General features: G+C 44.3%; 1 protein-coding gene across 1 annotated transcript in view; it reads left to right on the top strand.

The window, feature by feature from the left end:
- Nucleotides 1-20,359, top strand: part of DNAH14 (dynein axonemal heavy chain 14) — a 92,011-nt gene that overhangs the window by 7,655 nt on the left and 63,997 nt on the right. The window contains exons 10-27 of the mRNA XM_087829056.1: nt 833-999; nt 1,718-2,062; nt 3,570-3,911; nt 4,550-4,907; nt 6,466-6,656; nt 6,957-7,202; nt 8,533-8,654; nt 9,754-9,925; nt 10,614-10,718; nt 10,806-10,924; nt 11,652-11,726; nt 12,611-12,892; nt 15,160-15,391; nt 16,080-16,133; nt 17,945-18,090; nt 18,619-18,687; nt 19,210-19,396; nt 20,185-20,261. Coding sequence (XP_087685182.1) covers nt 833-999; nt 1,718-2,062; nt 3,570-3,911; nt 4,550-4,907; nt 6,466-6,656; nt 6,957-7,202; nt 8,533-8,654; nt 9,754-9,925; nt 10,614-10,718; nt 10,806-10,924; nt 11,652-11,726; nt 12,611-12,892; nt 15,160-15,391; nt 16,080-16,133; nt 17,945-18,090; nt 18,619-18,687; nt 19,210-19,396; nt 20,185-20,261 — 3,289 coding nt within the window. The remainder of the gene's footprint in view (nt 1-832; nt 1,000-1,717; nt 2,063-3,569; nt 3,912-4,549; nt 4,908-6,465; nt 6,657-6,956; nt 7,203-8,532; nt 8,655-9,753; nt 9,926-10,613; nt 10,719-10,805; nt 10,925-11,651; nt 11,727-12,610; nt 12,893-15,159; nt 15,392-16,079; nt 16,134-17,944; nt 18,091-18,618; nt 18,688-19,209; nt 19,397-20,184; nt 20,262-20,359) is intronic.

Here is a 20,359-nt window from a genome sequence, read left to right as displayed (position 1 = left end):
GTGATCTGCTGAGTTGAGGACCCTCTTTCCGGCCTGAGCTGGTGTCCAGTGGACGGTTTGATTTCTTCCTGTAGCCTCAGGCATCCAGCCTCTCTCACTGTCCTTAATGTCGAGTTGTGAGACGTCTCTGTATGTGCTCTGGATACAAGTTCTTTATCAGAAGATTTGCGAACATTTTCTCCCAGTATGAGCCTTATGTTTTCATTCTTCGTCCCAGAGCCAAACTTCTTAATTTTGATCAAGTAGAGCTTACCCGTTTTTTCCTTCGCAGATTGTGCTTTTAGTTTTGTATCTGAAAACTCTTTGTCTAACTCAAGTTCACACAGATTTTTCCTGTATTTTCTAGAAAATTTATAGATGTGTGTTTTGTTTTTAGGTATATGATTGGTCTTGAGTTGATACTTTACAATGTATAAAGTGCAGGTCTAAGTTCTTTTTCTTGCCTGTGAACATCCAGTTGTGCAGCGAGATGATGAACTCATTGAGAGAGAGGCTGTGTGTTCTAATCTCAGTTTCCTCACAGGGGTCTAATGCTCCACACAGAGCATAGCCACTCAAGTTATTGTGAACTTAACGACTTATTCTCAGTTTCTATTTTAATCATGCCTTGTCCCACCATTACCAGTTACCTATGAGTGATTCTCTTGTTCTTATAATATTAAATCCAAACTTTTACACCTGCCCTTAAGTTCCATTTATCAGTATAGAAAGTCATCCAGCCCCTATAATAAACCAGCCTCAGTTGTTAGTAGTTCTAGACGCCACCGATAATTTTAAGGTGTTGCTTCCATTGGGACTTCTGAAAATACTAACTTTTTATTTTACATTTCAGCCCAAATCATTCCTCTTTACCAAGATCCCCGCCTGTCTAACTTTACTGATTTGACTTTAACTATGGAGTTACCTAATAAGACGCAAAGTAGGATAAACTATAAGAAGCAAACCAAATGGCCAGATTGTCAGATCCTTTTTGAGATGGACCCTGCATACCAAAATAAAGTAAGTTTGAAAACAGTTTGTCTTAGGGAATGTTTGGTTTCATGAGCAGAAACCCACTGACATTCTTAGATGAAAGGAATTTAATGAAAAATTATAGTATCATAATTTGTAGCGACTGGAAAATCATTCCCAATTTGTCTTCCTCCTGATATTTCATCTGTTTACACCCCCCCCCCAATTCCCCTACAAAAATGAGCTCGCTCTCTCTTATGGTTCCCTCATAACGTTGCCTTGCCAATAGGTTGACTTGCCATGACCCAGACTTTTCCCATTACCATCTGACTGGGTATTTTTGTTCAAATTCGCAACAGAATGTCATGGTTTAGCTCCGACCAGGAGTCTGCCCTATCCAGAGTAGCCAATGAATGTCATAGTCTATAGAATTGGCCTTTTCTGGGCACAGAGCGTAGATGTCTGCCCAACCAGGGTGACCTGTAAAGGGATAAACAGTCAGTCTCCAGTATTTGGCTCAAAATAATCTAATTATAATTCAATAGCCTCGTATAACTTTACAGAAAAGCCAAATATTAACAAGTGATACGAATTTCTTAGTCTCGTGTTTCCAACATATTTACTTAGTAGAGGTTCTTAATGAAACGAACTCCACATAAAACTGTGATATTTAAATATTTTTAACAGAATCATTAGTATGTCAGGCCATGCTTGTTTCACTCTTAAAATAAAATTCTGACGAACTGTTTAACATTTTTATTGACAGATTGTGAGTCTCCTGACTGTTGTTGGTAACTCCATGGGCCTGGTTAATACATATAGCCACAGGTTTCTGAAATACTGTACCATGGTAGACAGGGCCAAGATGATGATCATGAAAGTATCGTCTGTGGAAGAATTAACTTCAGCGCAGTTTCGAACTATACTGGCTGAGTTCACAAATTATCTTAAACATATTGTTCACATGGCCGTTGAGAAGCGTATTGGTATTTTCACCGTTGTGAGTCTCGATTACCAGGCAGAATGCTTACCGCACATCGAGAATGTCATACGTATAAGCCAGGACCTCCTGCGATCTGTGATCGAAAAAAAGAATGCAAACCTATTGGAAGTAAGTATTTTGAAAATTCCTATTGCTTGAAAATCTTCAAGGTTAGTAGATTATAATTTCTAAATGTGTCCTTAGAAAGCATACCTGGTGAGGAGTGTCCTCAGGAAATTCCAGTATGTGTTGTATTTGCTTGGGTCTTTGATCAAATGTCAGCTCCTCAAAGAAACCCCTGAACTGCACCCCATATCACTGTCTTTCCCTGGTGGGACTCGTTGCTCATTTTAAGCAGGGATGTGACACGGTGCAATTTGAATTTTTGTAAAGGCCCCTCTGGCCACAGTGTGAAGACTCGATGAGAGTGGGACCAGGCAGGAGGAAATGTGTAATCCCCGTAACCTAGGGGAGACGTGATGGTAGCTCGAACCAGGGAAGTAACCGTGTGTGGTCTGTGTGTGGTCTGAGAAGCGTATGGGTTTGACAGATAGGCAAAGAGATGGAGTCAACAGGATTCAGTGACAGACACAATGGAAAGAGTGCGACAAAGAACAGGGACCGATGCTTTTAGGTTTCTGGCGAGACAGCAGTGTGGGCAGTGACCGCAGTTCACTGGGTGAGGGAACACAGCGCTCGTTTGGTCGTGTGATATTCAGGTAGAGGTGCTCAGATGCACATGTCTGGACTTCAGGACAGAGTCTAGACTGGAAATAAGTATTTAAATGACCGGCATACAGGTTGTCATTGAAATGGTCCAAGTGAATGAGAATGCGCGTGTCTCTGTGTATGGTGACAATAGAGGAACAATAGAAGCCTGAAGAGTCTCACCGGGTAGGGGATGGCTAGAGGAAGCATACCCAAGGGGCAACCGAAGGGATCGAAGGAAGCAAGAGAGTATTTTGAGAAAGAGGGGACATTTAGTCATTTTTAATGCTACAGAGAGTTTAAGAAAGGATGGAAAAGTGTCTATTTGATGAACAGTGCTACGTGCTGTATATAATGAAATATACAGCCAGGATGTTGAGTGTAGCTGTTAGAATGACTACATATACTTAGAATGGGTACAGATGGGATTTGGAGTGAGATGTGAGTTTAAGTTAAGGCTCTATAACTCACTAAATTTCTGGTCTTAGGCTAATTAATCCCGCTGAGAGTTTCCTCCTGTGCAAACTGGAAAAACAAACAGTTACAAACATGCTATCAGGACAGAGTGAAATCATGTATGTAAAGAACATAGCACATATATGTCCACTAAATGATAGCAGTTATGCACTGTCTGTGTTCCAGCCATAATCTTGTTACTGTTGTTACATTTATTTCTTAGAAAAAAAATTATAATAGCACTTTCATGTCTTAGTAGCTCTTATTTTATTTGCAGCAAACATTCCAGCTCCTTTTGTGAACAATCAAAATGATTTGATCATATTAATACCTCAGTATTTTAAAAGTACTTAGAGTAATGCCTAGATGATGTCTTTATTTCCCCCCATGTGAGATGTTTAAACAGAGTAGCTAGTCTTCTAAAATAGTGAGAAATCCTTGTATATTCAAATCGATGTGTGAATGATTTCAGGTTGTAGAATCATCACTGAAAAAGCTGGAATGCGATCCCACTGAAATAGAAGAATTTATGGAACTTTTTACTTTTCTGGATTCAGTTTCCTCAGAAATATCTAGACTAGAAAAAGAGCATTCAACAGTTGCTCAGCTCTACTCTGTTTTGAGGTACTACCAGATCCGTATTTCAGAGGAGCAGGTTGCCATACACAAAACCCTTTTCATCAAGTTCACTCAGCTAAAAACTGCTATGAAGTTAAGTAAAATAAATAAAGATGCTACCATTGCGAAGTTCAGAGACAACTTGGAAGTATATGTCACTGGTCTGCGGGTTGACATCAGTAATTTAAAGGCCAAAGTAAGTTTTTGTTTTTCATTAAAAATCAACTTGATCTTAGTCTCATGTAGGCCTGAGCAGGTAGGTATCTTCTTTTCTGTGGACAGTTAGGTCAATAATTTAATGTACGTAAGCTTCACCCGGAATTCACAAACAGAATTTTGGTGATTTGGGAACTCGAATGGGCAGTAAAATTACAAGTCTGTTTTCACTAACCTCTAACTGAAATTTAGCATTTGTTTCAATTTTGAGTTAATGTAGGCAGCGAACAGCAAAGCTGGTGACTTTTTCCATTGGCTTCAACAGACAGTCCAAGGGGGCCCATGGCACAAAAAGGGCTAAGAGACCCTGAGTTCTTCCTGGGCCTTCATCTAGGCCAAATGGTAATAGTTCCAGCTTCACATGGGTTTAGTAAGTAAGGTAATGTGTTACTGTAGTGCCTGAAATGGGGGCGATACACACCGTGAATTGCAGATCTGATGGTGGTAATAATTAAAATGGATCATAAACAGAAGTAACTATAAACTACAGACAGTCCTTCTAGGTGATGGCTGCCAGGAACATTGGGCAAGGCTTGGGCCGCATGCTGAAATGCCGCCAGTAGAGCTGGCTGCGCCCTGAGCACCGTGGCCTGAGCCCACCTCATTGTCGTTTTCTAGATAAGAACCCCCGTCCTGCTCCACACCGGCACCCGAGTGTCAACGGCGATGGAAATGATCCAGGCGCTCTCCCAGGAGGCGGCAAGCCTGGCTAACAAAATCCGAATGTGCTCCAACTACCAGGAGTTCTTCAGCGACACCCATTCTTTCAACCTGGAGGAGATCACGCAGATCGTGCACGCGGAGATCTCCGACATCGAGTACGACCTGACGCTGCGGCGGATCCTGTGGGATGCGCAGGAGGAGTGGAGGGCCCTCTTCCAGGAGTGGCGGGCCAGCGCGCTCCACGAAATCGACGTGGAGGCCGTGCAGAGGAACGTCTCCAGGTGGATGAACATCATCTATGTGCTGGAAAAAGGTGGGTGTGTCTCCGTTTCCCCCCCTAGAATTACACACAAAGTGCCCTTGGGGTCAGCAGGATCCTTGTGACTTTACCTGTTCCAAGGGCTCGCCACTAATGGCTGGAGAGGGGACAGGAATATGGGGTAGGATTGTTTCCCGAAGCGGAAAAAGAGATGAAAACTTTGCCCTCCCCGCCCCAATTTTTTTAAAGTGGTAACGGTTTGCGTACCCGTTAAAAGTCGGTTCCCCAGGCAGAACCCTACACACTTCCCCGTGATTCTGCGTCTTCCTAGGGCCAGAGGCGGGTTGATGGGCAGGGCCCGAACCCGCACCCTCGCCTGTGTGCCCCCGGGGTCCTCGGGGCCGCGGGAAAGGGCTGAAGAGCCCCTTGGAGGGGCTTCCCTTCCTGAATCAAACGTGAAGCCTCGTCGGTGCAGAGACACTGTCCCTGCGCGAGCAGGTCCTGCCACGTGGCCTTTCCAGAAGGAAACACACTTCACGTGGGAAGGGAACGCGTTTACCTTTTAAATGCCTCTCTCATCTTTCAGCCCTGCTCCAGAAAATCACTTTGAATCGCTTGCTTTGAAATTTTACAGAAAACACAATATCGTAAAAGTTTGGTAAAGAGAAAACTGGCAGCAAACGGCCTAGTCTCGCCACTTTCATGCAACGCGCTGCGCATCTTGCACACATGTTGTGTCGTGTGCGTTCAAAGAACAGGATATAAAGTAACACGCAGGCAGCGTCTTTTAGCTACTGTTTCCCACATAAAATCTTGCTATTTGCCAAAGGATAGACTTGCAAAAACCAAAATTATTCCCTTGCCCTTTCATTTAACCAGGTCTTGCAAAGCATTTTGTTACTCAACACGGCCTGATAAAAGAAGCCCCGTGCGTGTACACTGGGCATTTAAGAACATGGGTGTAGTTTCCAGTCTTCCTGAGGCCCCAGCTTCGGCTGTTTCTCTGCCCCCTCCCTGTTCTTTTAAATGGAGTAAAAAGGTTCTAAGGATTGAGTCTCCGTGGTCTGTCGGTGCTGGACAGACCGGTGCTGGTCTATGGCCAAGTTTTTAACCTACATTTCCTACAGTTCAGCGTCCAAAATATTTTCCTCATGAAATAATAGTGACTTCCCCCCCCCAATGCTCTTCCTTACAAGCAAAATTTAAAAGTCCCAAACCTATTACAGTCTTTCGAATGCATATGAGTGCACCTGCCTTGTCCGTGAACCTGTCTTGTCGGGGACAGTCTGGGAGCCCTGTGGCAGCTGGCTTCCCTAGGGTCAAATTTCATAAGATAACTTGGCTCTGATGGCCTTGGGTTTTAATCTCCAGTACTGGTAACTATTTCTCTTTAATCCAAAGTTTCTACCTACATTTCCCACAGTTCAGTGTTAAAATATTTTCCTTATGAAATAATAGTGACTTTAACCCATAGTTCATTCTTCCGGGAGGGTGATAGTAATAAAGAAAACGCATTATTTTAGTGCAGGCTAATAACTGATAAACTAAGTTTGGTTTATAAAATATGATGAACCTACCGTAAGCCTACTGACCCACCCATTGCTATTTACAGGTTTACCTAAAAACAACATGGTGATGTACCTGAAGCAGTCAGTGACGGGTTTTAGGCAAGAGCTGCCTATCATCATAGCTCTGGGGAACCCCTGTCTGAAGCGAAGGCATTGGGAGGCCCTCCAGGAGATTACTGGGAAGTCAGTTCATCTTCATAAAACCTGTATAGTGGAGAATATTCTAGCGCTCAAGGTAAGTAAAAATCGTTTGGAAAAAAAAACAGGTCGAAATACCAGAGGGGCCGCTTTTCAGTGAGCAAGTATAGCTACCGGGAATAGACGTTAGAAAAGGGAGAAAACTCATAGGCTGTCTGGGGACGCTGAAGGGGACAGCGCCACCTGCACCTGCGCAGAAGGTGCCGCTCGCGAAGGTCCAGCCGTCGGATCTCCAGCCGTTTCCGAAGTTCCTTCGGCAGGCCCGTTTCAAGTCTTTTTAACTGCGTCAGGAATTGTCTGCTCCACGGGATATTAAAAAAATGATGTTTCCTTTTAGATGTATCAGTATGAAAAGGAAATAAATGAAATCTCAACCTCGGCGACCCATGAAACTGCCCTTGAGAAGATGCTCTTCAAGATCATTGACCTCTGGAACACGACCCCCCTGCACCTGGTGCCTCATCGCACGGAGGCCGGCTCCGCCCCCATCATCTCCTCGCTCGACGACCTGGTGGCTCAGCTGGAAGAGTCTCAAACCATGCTTGCGACAGTTAAAGGGTCCTCCTATATCGAGCCCATTAAGGTAAATGTGACGGCAGAGAGGAAGCGTTTTAATGGCCTGCAGCTTCACTTACCACTGAGCTTTCGCGACCTGTGAGCTTTTGAATTGAACATGTCATTTCTAGAAATGGGTTGAATGGTTAGTCGTTAAAATACTAAAAAGAAGTCTCCATGGAAACCCTGTTCGTCGTTGATGAGGAAACGGGAGATAGTTTAATTTGGGCAGACAAGGTGAGCTTTGATAGCAGGAAGGGAAAAAGGGCCCTCTGAGCCAGGACGTGGCCAGCAGCGCCCGGGCGGGGCCCCTAGCAGAAGGCCGCGCTTTAGGCCTGAGCTGCTCTTGCAGGGTCCCCGCAGCCCTCCCCCCGCCCGCTCCGTGTCCCTTGGCTGAACCGTCCAGTCGGCTTGTGTGTGGTGCCCTCCGAGGTGCCTCTGGGCAGCCCACCCCCGGCCACAGCTAAGAATCCCTGAAGCTGCAGGAAGCCCAACAAGATACGCAACACTGTCAAAATAGCAGTAAAATGAACAAAATTGGTCATGGATCGAGAGGAATATGTACTCAACGAGGGGAATCGGTAGTATTTGCAAACATGCAGACATTTAGGGAAAATGTCCATTACCTGGACTTTATAGAAAAAAACAAGGTTTTAAAAAGTTAGGATAAACCACGTAGACTGTTCTCTCACCATATACAGTAAAGTGAAAGGCGAACAGCAGAAAAATAGCAAAAAGACAATCACCAAATCACTCACACACAAGACAGGAAATTTACGTCAACCATAGAATAATATACAGGAAACGTAATCAAAATTTTTAAATTGAAAATAAGCAAAAAGGAGAGAAATATAAACCAAACCTTTATCACGATTGGCTAGAGCCCTAAAAAGGGGGATATTTAGGCCAAATGCCTAAATGCCTTTATGACAAACGGAGTTTTCCGATATTGAAACGATGAAGAAAGCCTGTAAGTACTAGTGTGAAACTTCTCTAAAAGACACTGTTAGGCTTAAAAAAAAAAACAAGCTACAGAACAATGTATATAATACGATTGCATTTATGTAAATTCCTAAAGATATTACATGTATATGTGCAAAAATGTTTAAAGAAAGCAATGAAAGAATATATATTCCAAAATATTTGTATGTTGTATAATAAATAAGACAGAAAATGGAATGTGTGGGATATCTCAGACCTCCCCCAGTACTAAATATAATGAGATTTATATTCATTTACAGACCCTCCATTAATTACTTCCTGTATGTCAGTGACTGATAATCACCGTTGCTCTCAGTTTCTATTTGATGACTCTTACAGTTTCATATGTTTAGATTTGTGTGTTTTTATGTTTGCAGGGTCTGGTGGATAAATGGGACCACAACCTGACTCTCTTTTCTCATACTCTTGAGGAGTGGGTGAATTGTCAAAGATCTTGGCTTTACCTTGAACCGGTCTTTAATTCTTTAGAAATAAAAAGGTAAAAACTTAAAATAGGCCATATGTGGGTTAAAAAAAAAAAAAAAAAAAAGCATGGTGGATCATTTATTCCCTGTAATTCTTGAGAAATTGTTTCTTCAGTGAATGCTTTAAAAGAATCCTACCCATAGGTACAGGAATATAATCTGCCGAATCATTACTGTGTTTTTTCTTTCATAAAAGTTTGCAGGTGTCATTTTCTAAAGCCTTTTTTCTCAGGTATTGATAGGAAGCTAATAAGGACCGGGAAAGAAATGTCAGATACGTCGTTAAATCTCTAAACTACAACTCGTGCCTGTTGAGTTCTGGAATATTAGTGTGGTTTTGATGTAAACAGTAAAAGTGCTCTTAATAGCATTCAGACAGAAGTGATAGTTTCTTACTTTGGACCCTAGCATTCAAAGTAATTGGTCTCTTTGTAAACCACACAGCTTGTCTAAGGGCCATTCTGAAATAAGATAGGAAATCGTGGGGTGTACGTTTATGAGGCATATTAGAGCAGAGGGTAGAAAGCTCTGAATATCAGTATTTTGAGCTTTATTTTAGAGGCAAAGGAGAACTTCCAGAGACTTACAAAAGAGAAACGTTGAGATGTGCTGCTCCGTAGCAAACAGCATCCGTTTCTGTTGTATCCGTTTCTCTCGTGTGTGAATGCTTTAGACCCCTCTGGTGACCTGTACTTACCCTGGTAGTGCTCGGAGGGAGGACCGTGTACCCAAGAGCTACATCCTTTATGGTGACAGCAGCCGAGTGCCTTCAACATACCCTTAATACTACTTTTTTACTGAACATTTCTTAATTCCTGGAGAGAGAAGACTCCTAGGTCAGGGGGTTCTGGATGTCACCAGGTTGATCTTTTACGGGATTTACTGTGAGGTTGAAAATAGGGCTTTTAAGTGATGGGTGGGTGTCCAGTTGATCATAGTATTTCCTACCATGTACATCACTTGTACATAAGAGACTCAGAAACATCTTAACGTTCAATCAGCAAAAATACAGCACATCGAGACAGTCGGTGAATTGGACAATATTCCGTAGATGATAGATTTTAATTACAGTACCTTCGAAAAACAAAAGTACCTCTAATTTTCTTTCTAAAGGCAGCTCCCAGCAGAAGCGAAACTCTTTTCTCAAGTGATTGGCAGTTGGAGGGAAATCATGTTTAAAATCCAAAACAGACTGGATGCTTTGCAAGTAGCCACCTCTGCGGGGATTCTGGAAACTCTGCAGAATTGCAACACGTCTCTTGAATATATAAAGAAAAGTCTGGAGGTAAAGCTACAGGAGCCCTGAAGTGGGGAGCCGTGTCATCCATGCACCGCAGAAACCACCGAAATGTGGTTTTTCTTCCCTTGGGCTGCCGGCAGCATTTCAGACTCACTGCCTGTGGGGTACTGAGAATACTGCTGAGAGGGAAGAGGGGTGCATGGGCCAATCTAAATGACCTTTTAAGCGCCTGCCTGGCTTTCCTTTTCTGTAAATTGGGATTAACGATGGTGCCCACCGCGAGGGGCTTCGCGCTAAATGAGATCATGTGTTGAAAGCAGGAGAGCTCGCCCACAGGAAGGACCCGATGAATGTTACTTCTGTTAGCTCTATTATTATTAAGTTATAAAATCAGCAAAAGTTGAAATTGAACACTTCGATGGTTTTATAAATTACTGATTCCATAAATTTTTACACTGCCAGATCATGCGATTGCCAGCTAGACACAGATGTCTTCAAATACTGGGTTTTCGTATTTGAGATTTGTGGCGAACACAGTCACTCCCCTTTATAAACCAAGGTGTTTTCCGAACCTTCGCTCCTTTCCCGGGTGGAACGCACGTCTCGGTGGCTGGGTGGCTCCTCCAGAGTTCCCCGCGTGTGGCTCTTGTGTGCACACGTAGGCCCCACGGAGGATGTGACGCCTGTCGCGATGAAACACATCCTGAGCTGCACTTCTCTTGGTTCCGGACAGGACTACCTTGAAATTAAAAGAATGATTTTCCCACGATTTTACTTCCTGAGCAACGAGGAGCTGCTTGCTATTCTAGCCGAGAGCGAAGACCCCGAGTCCGTCCAGGTAACGCCCTTGTCCCCCGCTCGGCAGCACCCGTCCCCGGCCACTCGGGCTTTGACAGTGTTGCCCACCTTTGTTTCCGGTCCGCAGCCTCACCTCGTGAAATGTTTTGAAAACATAAAACAGTTGTTGATATGGAAACAGGAAATCGGCCCTCCTGCTGTGATAATGCTCGTATCGAACGAAGGAGAAACCCTTGTGATGCCAAAGTATGATATTTGTGCTGCAAGCCAAACGCTTAGACTCCGTAAAGCTTTACTTAGAACCTCTGCCTGGAAATTTCTGGCGTATCATAGACATTTGCTAAGCAGACGGTTTCTTCAGAGATGATATACTTGTGTGGAATTGGACTTTTCCACGAACACAAGGTTTTATTGTTTGACGGGGAAGGAAATTTGCTTGGGGTGGCTGGTGCTGCTCCCACGGATGCTCCTGGGACCTCTGGCTTTGCCGTGAGTGGCCCCCAGCAATACCAGCGGGCTGGGCCCTTCCCTTACACTGGTCCAGTTCACCAGCCCTGGCAAGGGCCCGCTGACTTTGGCATGCGGCTCCCGATGTGAGCTGATTTTAAAAATGCTGTGCCCAGCTCTCGCCGTCCACCGAAACCTCTAAGTGGCCCCTGACCTGGGCTTACCGTTTCAAAGATCCAGCGAGAATCCCAAATGCTTCTTAATATAATCAGTCTGTTTTGTAAATTCATATTTCCTGGCACTCTTAATTCTGTAAATGTGTGGTTTTGAAGTCAGAATTCCCCGAAGCTATGTGATATGCTATTTGCAGTTTTCCCCAAACTGAGATCTAGAAAAAAACAAAGGATGTTATAGAATTAGAATCCCTTGGCCTGTGAACAGTGTAAGTGTAGGAAGCTTAGTCTATGGGCTTATCAAAGGAATGAATCAGGAATAAAAATAATTCATTATTATTATTAAATTACAGGAAAATTCGTGTACGAAATGCTGTAGAACAGTGGCTGGTAAATGTAGAGAAAAGCATGTATGATGTGCTGAAAAAGTGAGTACAGTGGTCAGATCCTAAAATTATTATGCGTATGTTCAAACCTGGTCAATTAGCTACTGATCTAAGTGGGAACTAGACCGAGAAATGCATGGAGTAAAATCCCGTCGTGTCATGTTTTGATAGAACATGACGAGATATAAATAATATAACTAATTTTTTTGTTTACAGATTTGTAAACCAAGGGATTGAAGACTGGCACCACCAGCCTTTTCCCCTGTGGGTGGTATCGCACCCAGGACAAGTGGTGCTCACCGTGGTAAGTCGATGCTGCGCTCATATGGACGCATTTAACGGTGGCTGCCCTGCCAGGAAAGAGATTTAGAAATAAGCCACTATGAAGGGTACTCATGGATGCAGCTTACTTTGAAATATGTCAAGAAGTAAGATGGACAGATGGACGGATAGATAGCTAGAGATGGGACAAGGTGCCCGTAGAGCAAAAAGTTAATCGTGGACTCTCGGTGGTGAGTATATAGGTATTCATTTTACAATGAATTCCTTCAGCTTTTCCAGTTCAAAATTTTCATAATAAAATGATGAATAAAGCTAGGCATTATTTTCCCAGAGATATCGCTATATTGTGCTGTGTTAGTTGTCTACTGCTTTCATTTATAAGCTACTACAAACGTAGCCGCTTTAAAACAACACGATTTATTGCCCTACAGTTAGTTTGTAGGGTGGAAGGACAACGCAGGTCTCACTGGGCCGAAATCAGGGCGTCAGCAGGGCTGCGTTCCTTTCTCCAGTTCAGACTCTCAAGTCCGTGCAAAGTGCAAGCTCCCTGTTTTACACACACGCACGTGTACTCTCACGTACACACACGCCACACATACGCTTCTTGGAAACATTTGTTTTCATTTCTAAAATGTGTGCTTCAGCAGTCGTATTTATATTTTACTTTTTCAGAGCCAGATCATATTTTATAATGAGTGTGTCAAAAGTTTTGCGAGCTCTCACTCAAGAGAAGAGCTGGAAAAGGTCCACGCTGGTATAATATGTCATCTAGAAGAGGTTGCAGAGCTGGTGGTGCTGGATTCTAGTAACTCTCGAACCAAAATTGTGCTAGGGGCCTTGGTTACCATTTACGTTCACTGCAGAGATATAGTGAGAGATTTACTACTCAAAAATATCTTCAATGCAGAGGACTTTGAGTGGACAAGGTATGTAGATCTGAATTATAACTCTACATAAACTCATTTCTCACATGGACACCTCTAGGTAAGTTAATTGTCTACCACAAGCTTTGTCAAACCTGAATTTTAATTTTCTAGAAGAATAAATATTGCTAAAATGTCCATACTACCCAGAACAATTTATAAATTCTGTTCAATCCCTATCAAAATTCCAATGGGTATTTTTCACAGAAATGGGGGGGATATACTAAAATTTGTCTGGAACCACAAAAGACCCCCAGTAGCCAAAACAGTTTGAAGACAAAAAGAACAAAGTTGGAGGCATGGCGCTTCCTGATTTCAAACTACATTGCAGAGCTATAGGAGTCAAAACAGTATGCTTTTGGCGTAAAAACAGACACACAAATCAGTGGAACAGAACAGAGAGTCCAGAAATAAATCCACACATATGGACAATCTATAACAAAAGGGCCAGTAATATGCAATGGAAAAGGGTAGGTCTCTTCAATAAATGGTGATGGGAAAGCTAAAAGGCCACATGCAAAGAATTAAATGGGCCACTGTCTTACACCATAAACCAAAAGGAACTTGAAATGAGTTAAAGACTTGAATGTAAGACTTGAAACCATAAAATCCCTAGAAGAAAACATAGGCAGGTAAGCTTCTTAACATCTGTCCTGGTGGTGATTTATTGGATCTGACCCCAAAAGCAAAGGCCAAAAAAACAACAAGAAGGACTATAGCAAACTAAAAAACCTTCAACAGAGCAAAGGAGAAACCATCAACAAAATGAAAAGGCAAACGTACTAAATGGAGAAAATATTTGCAGATCATGTATCTAAAGAACTCATAACTCGAAGCCAAAATGAACCCCAAACAATCTGATTAAAAATGAGCAGATGAACCAAATGGACATTGTTTCAAAGAAGTCATACAGATAGCCTCCGGGTGCGTGAAAAGATGCTCAACACCACTAGTCATCCAGGGAAATGCAAATTAAAACCCCAATGAGATATCACTTCACACTGGTTAGAATGGTTGTCATCAAAAAGACGAGAGAGAGAGAGAGAGGGAGAGAGAGGGTGTTGGTGAGGGTGTGGAGAAAGGGGGGCCCTTGTGCACTGTTGGTGGGGATGTAAATTGGTGCAGCCACTGTGGGAAATGTAGGGAAGTTCCTCCTAGAATTAAAAAGGGAACCACCGTAAGATTCAGCAGTGCCACTCCTGGGTATTTATCCTAAGGAAACAAAATCGCTACCCCCGTATGTGTCGCAGTATTATTCACAGCCCGCTGGTGAAGGGGTACAGAAAATGTGGTGTCTGTGTAGAATCTCAGAATGTTACTCATCCACTGGAAGGAGGCAATCCTGCCCCTTTTGCTACATTATGGGTGGAACTTCATGGCATTGTGCTAAGTGAAATAAGTGGGACAGAGAAAGACCAGTACTGCGGGGCACCGCTTACATGTGAAATCTGAAAAGCCTGAACTCATAGGAACAGGACTGATGGGGAGCTGTCAGAGGCAGGGGGTCAGAGTCACAGACTCCAGTTACAAGATAAGATTTGGGAATGTAACGTACAGCATGGAGACGATAGTAAACAATACTCGTTATATTTGAACAGCGCTAAGAGAGTAGATCCTAACAGATCACATCACAAGGAGAAAAGTTTGCAACTGAGGTGATGGATTTTAACTAAACCTATTGCAGTGCAGTAGTCACTTCACAATGTATACATAACATATATGTTAAATCATTGGGCACCTTAAACTCATAGTGTTATATGTCAGTATCTCAGTAAAACGGGGGGGGGGGGGGGGAGAATGTATATCTTAAAGCTACAAATAGGTCAAAAATTTAACTCAGAGCCTTGTAGAGGGAAATATTTACAGTGAACTACACAACTCATAGTGTTCATAAGATGAACACAGTCAGTTTTTCCAAGCACAATTTTTTTTTTTCTATTTGGAGCACACAGCATTTGTCTCGGCTGCGCTCACCGCAGGGACCTGGTTTCTAACGAACAGTGTCCTGAACCACATTCTCCCTGGAAACCGTAACAAGCTTCCCGGGGAGTCGGAGCAGCAGGACCCGCTGGGCCATTTCCCGGGCCCTCCCGGGTCTGTAGGCTTCTGAGTTCTCATTATGAACTACTTGTCCGGCACTTTCCATGTGATTTTAATGTTTTGATTTCTGTTTTTAATCAGTGTTTCATTTTTTAATCTGCATCGTGTTTCTGCATTTGAAAAAAAAATTTGCCCCAATAATACAAGTATTTAAAATATTTTTTTTCTAGACATTTGCAGTATAAATGGAATGAAAAGCAGAAGCTGTGCTACGTATGCCAGGGGGACGCGAGCTTTACCTACGGCTACGAGTACCTGGGCTGCACCCCCAGGCTGGTGGTCACGCCGCTCACCAGCAGGTGCTGGCTCACCCTCACCGGCGCGCTGCACTTGAACCTGGGCGGCTGCCCCTCGGGCCCGGCGGGCACGGGCAAGACCGAGAGCGTGAAGGACCTGGCCAAAGTACGTGCTTTCATGTCCAGAGTAAAGGCTTCTTTATAAGTCACAGACCTGAGCAGTCCCTGAAGCTGACACCATTTCCGTTGAGATGTTCACAGCCTGTCGCTAGCACAGCCCTTCGTGCACCCCGGCGGCTAACACTTGAATGGCTGTTTGGTGGTGGCATTTAGGCTCCTCAGCAAGTCAGCATCTGCTCTGTGTTTACTTGGAAAACCATTGAACTAACCAACTGGCATGTGAATGACACTTGTGTCCCCCCTTCCCCTTCCTGAAGGGGTGATTGGTTTATTTTGTGCCCCATGCACAGATTTTTGCCTAGTCTTGGTGATTAATAGCTGTGTGTGCTTGTGTGAGAGAGACAGACAGACAGAGACAGACGAGACAGCAGTGACGGATGAGAGGATATAGTTTATGACTTCGCTGGAATGCTTTTCTCTTAGTTTTTCTACTTGTCGATGTGTTTAAAAACACGGCCTTAGTGCTCCGTGTGCTAATCAGCTGAACTGTAATAGTAGATGCACATTGCCGCCAAGTTGAGTTTTGTGAGTTTTTAAATTTGGTATGTAAGTCATCTTTAATTGCAAAAGTTTTCTCAAAAGAATAAAGACATTTTATTACTCTGGAAGCTTTAACATTAGTATTTTGTGTCATAATTCAAGAAATGTATTAAAGTAATATTTTTGTTTCCCAGTCCTTAGGTAAACACTGTGTGGTCTTCAACTGTTTTGAGGATTTGGATTATAAGGTAAAGCTTATAGACTCAGGTAAAAATATTGTACAAATAAATTATTCATTGAGGATTGAAAGAAGAAGAAAAGTATCTTAGAGATACATTAAGTAGTAATAGAACTATAAGTGCTATTAATAATTTAAACTCACAATAGAAACTTAGAATGTAATATAAATGTAAAACATTATAGTTTGCTTCCATTCAACTGAACTGCTTCTTAAGACTCTGGTTTTCAAACTTTTTGATAAGGATCTTTCCAAACCAAACTTAATATGGAACATGCATAAATTTTTTAAAAATAAGAGTACTGCTTTATGTATATAAATTTATTTTATGTGTTCTAATCCTGTACATTAATTTACTAAAAAGGTAAATCATTAAGAACAATAGGCTCTTATGATAACACAGAAATTTGAGTCAGAGTTTATGTAGACGATGAGACTTTGTCAGCCTTAGTTTGTTTCGGTTGCACTTTATCTAAGACATGTCTCATAATCTGAACTATATATTAAAGTTTCACATGCCTCTGTGCCTGTCACAGGTTTTCTCAAAGTTTCATAACATTGTATTTTGCCTGTTAAGTCTCAACCCTTTACATTTTATCGCTGTCATTTTATTTGCAGTTCAAAGCCCATTACGTCTGAGATCCCACGTTCCCAATTTGTGCTCACTTTGCATATTAACAAAATCAATAAATAAGCTGATTGAATTATTATTAAGACACTTACCAAGTAGAGTCTCTTTGGAGGGAAACTGCCTTCCAGCGGGCACAGCAGGACTAGGGGGAGGGTGACCTGAGTGAGGCTCTCGCTTGCTGAGCAAAACCGAAGGGGGAACCAAAAAAACTAATACTCCAGGTAAATAATATTTTTAATGCAGTATTTTCTAGAAGGAAAATTAATGCCAAAAAAACCCCATGATAAACACAGTATCAGATATTTAAAGAAAAACAGATGCTGATTCCTGCACTGGGAGGAAGGAACCAACTTCTGTGCCCTGGGCCTGAGGCTCTACCCCCCTCCCTCCCCCCCCTGTCCCTCCCTCCCTCCCCCCCGTCCCTCCCTCCCTCCCTCCCCCCCATCCGTCCCTCCCTCCCTCCCCCCGTCCCTCCCTCCCTCCCTCCCCCCCATCCGTCCCTCCCTCCGTCCCTCCCTCTGCAACACCCGGTGCATCTGGGCCTCCGCATGCCCTTTGGCCCCACAGTGTTCTTGCTTGTTTTGTCGGTTTAGCTGCCAGCACTTAGCATCAATAGCGTTCACTCCGGATTTTCAGCCTCTCCCAGAACACAGGCCCGGCCACCCTGGGCCTGCACCATCATAAACAGCAGGGTTGTTGAGTAGCAGCCGCGGCCGTTAGCCGGGCCCCCTCCAGGCTGGCCTCCAGCTCGCCTCTCGTCCGAAACGGGGCCGGTTCACGAACCCTCCTTACCTGCAGCAGCCTGCCTCTGGCCCTGGAGCGTCGTCCTAACCTAGAGAAAGGAGCATAGTCCTTCAGACACTTGACAGCCATCTGCCGGAAAATTGTCAAGACCTTAGGACAGAGCAGGCTCTGCGAGGAACAGGGCCCCGGGGGGGGGGGGGGGGACTACCAGCTGTGGCCCTGCCTCGATGGCCACTGTCAGCTTCAGAGTCGGCTGCCGCGTGTCCGGCTTTTATAACAGACAGACTGCCTGACTCGTCCCAGGGCCTAAGCACGCCTACAAAAAGCCTGACTCGGCCGTCGGGGTTCGCTTGGCGTGGGTAAATGGGAGGGACATGCAGAAGTGAATGTCCTGGGAAGGATTTCCCCCCACGAGGTCATTTCAGTAACCTTCTGTTTTCTTTAAGATCATGGGGAAATTCTTCTTCGGCCTAGTGCAGTCGGGGGCGTGGTGCTGCTTCGATGAGTTCAACCACATCGACGTGGAAGTCCTCTCGGTGATTGCCTCGCAGATCCAGACGATTAAGGCCGCCAAGGACTGCTACTCTGTCAGGTATTTGCTGGGTGCGCCTGGGCCCCTGAACTGCAAATGTCGCCTACGTTTACTGTTGCTGCTGTTAAGTATTTTTTCCTACAGTGAGTGTTTGGGCGGGGGTGGGGCACTTCTCTAGCATGTTTTCTTTGTTTGGCAAATAATGTGAAAAAAATCTTTGATTTCACATTTTCTTAGTGCCTTTTCATCTTAGGATGTTGCGTTTGAAGAAGCCAAAGGTGGTGGGTTTTGGTGGTTTATTCCCCCCCTTGTAATTCTACATCTTTTTAAAAAGCAAAATTATACTGGCCACACACCAGCAGCCCCCTCTTACCCCATTACTGTGGATGAATATACTTTAATAGTCTTGTAATGATGTTCCGAGGCCTCCCAAGTCTCCCCTCCCCTCCCCTCCCCCCATTGCTTTCCAGAATGCTCTGTTTGGATTTTAATGTCGCACAGCCTTGGGAAAGTGCCAGGCTCGGTTGTTCTCCCGTACTCCGGCCTAGAGGAAGTTCTCTCAGCGATGCAAACTGTCATGTCTCGTAGGTTTGTGCTGGAGGGACGAGAAATCCGCATCAACATGTCCTGCGCAGTATTTGTCACCATGAATTACGGGTGAGTGTGGGCGAATCTGTAGTGGGAGTGGACACGCTTCTCTTTAAGTCTCAGCCGCGGCGGGAGCTGCCGGGCGTGGCACGGGGACCCTGGGCCGCCACCCCGTCTCCCCAGCCTGAACCCCCCTGCTGGCCCCGCTGTTTAGAAACAGCCACAGTGACATTTTCACTTCCCGAGTAGCCAGAGAGGAGATGCGCCACAGAGAGGACACCGACAGGAAAGCTGGTGGGACCAGCAGGAGGAACAAGGGGTGGAGGCCGGGCCGGCTCAGGACATAGGTGCTGCTGGGACGGTGGGGTCACGGGCCGGGGAGCCGGGCAGAGCCACGGGGACGCGAGTCGTGGGAGGAGGCACAGGGGGGAGAGATCACAGACGAGGGAGCACGTGAGATGCAAAGCACAGTGGAAACCACCTTGTGAACAGTAAAGCCCCCAGCATGGTTTCGGGGAAGGTTATATCGTGTATATAACCGAAAAACTGAAAAGTGTATTCCCCCCCCCTTGTTTTTCTTACCCTCTTAAGATACAAAGGTCGTGTAGAGCTCCCAGATAACTTAAAATCTCTCTTTCGCCCTGTGGCAATGGTGGCTCCCCATTTTCAAATGATTGCTGAAATCATTCTGTTCTCGGTGGGTTTCAAATCCGCAAAATCGCTCTCCAGAAAGCTCGTTAACCTGTACGACTTAGCCAGCAAGCAGCTCTCACAACAGGTAAGGAACTGCTTTTCTCCAATACAGGCGATTCCAGAAAACTTTTCTGGAAATTGTCCAGGAATGACCTGGGGAGCTAATGGAGCTGGAAGTCCTGTCCGCACATCAGGTCCGTGGCCCAACTTGGGCGTAAGGCCGTATGTCAAGTCGGTCAAGGGGCCAACCCTTTCCTCCAAGCTCAGGGGGGCAGTAATTGAGTATCTGCTATTTTAAATGATAGACCACTTTCTCCATCCAGGGAAGTTCATTTAGAGCAGCGGTTCTCAGGCCTCATTGTGCATCAGAATGATTTGGAGGCCTTGTTGGAAGACAAGCTGCTGGACCTCACTGCCAGCTTTCTAATCGTCTGGGGCAGGGCCAGAAAAGTTGCCTTTCTAACAAGTTGTCAAGAGTTCCCGCCGCTGCTGATCCGAGTGGTACCTGCCACACTTGGAAAATCACTGTTCTAGAGCGTTCGTTTCTAACCCACAATGGTTTGCACGGCTAGAGACGCACTTCAAAGCGTTCCTCTTTACAGCCGTCTTTCGGTTCGTCTCTCTCTGTCAGAGAAAATTTAATTCTGTTTTCAGCCCCTTTACTCCATGTTAACTGTACTTTAAGAAGGAGACTTTCAGGAGCACCTGTTCGGGAGAGAAGTGAGCGTTGGAAGCAAAACTGAACTCGTGTCCCTGTTTCTCTCCATCGCATAGACGACTAGCCATTTAACTACATGCTCTTTGCATTTACTGCCAAGTTATTTCGTTTTTCCTTCAGAAGCTTAATAACGCACGTATTTTAATGTTTGCTAGGATCACTATAATTTTGGCCTGAGGTCTCTGAAGACAATTATAATAATGGCTGGAAAGAAGAAACGGAAGTTTGAATGGTCAGTGGAATTTTGAATTGTTAGGTCAAAAGTAGTTGTACAACCTGAGAAAATAGTGTGTACAGTAGTTTTATGAAACAATGAGAGACGGGGGGAGC

This window comes from Miniopterus natalensis, chromosome 21 (assembly GCF_054644295.1).
Source record: "Miniopterus natalensis isolate mMinNat1 chromosome 21, mMinNat1.hap1, whole genome shotgun sequence".
Taxonomy (NCBI): Eukaryota; Metazoa; Chordata; class Mammalia; order Chiroptera; family Miniopteridae; genus Miniopterus; species Miniopterus natalensis.
Note: the sequence above shows the minus strand (reverse complement) of the source record. Positions and strands in the feature narration are given on the sequence as shown.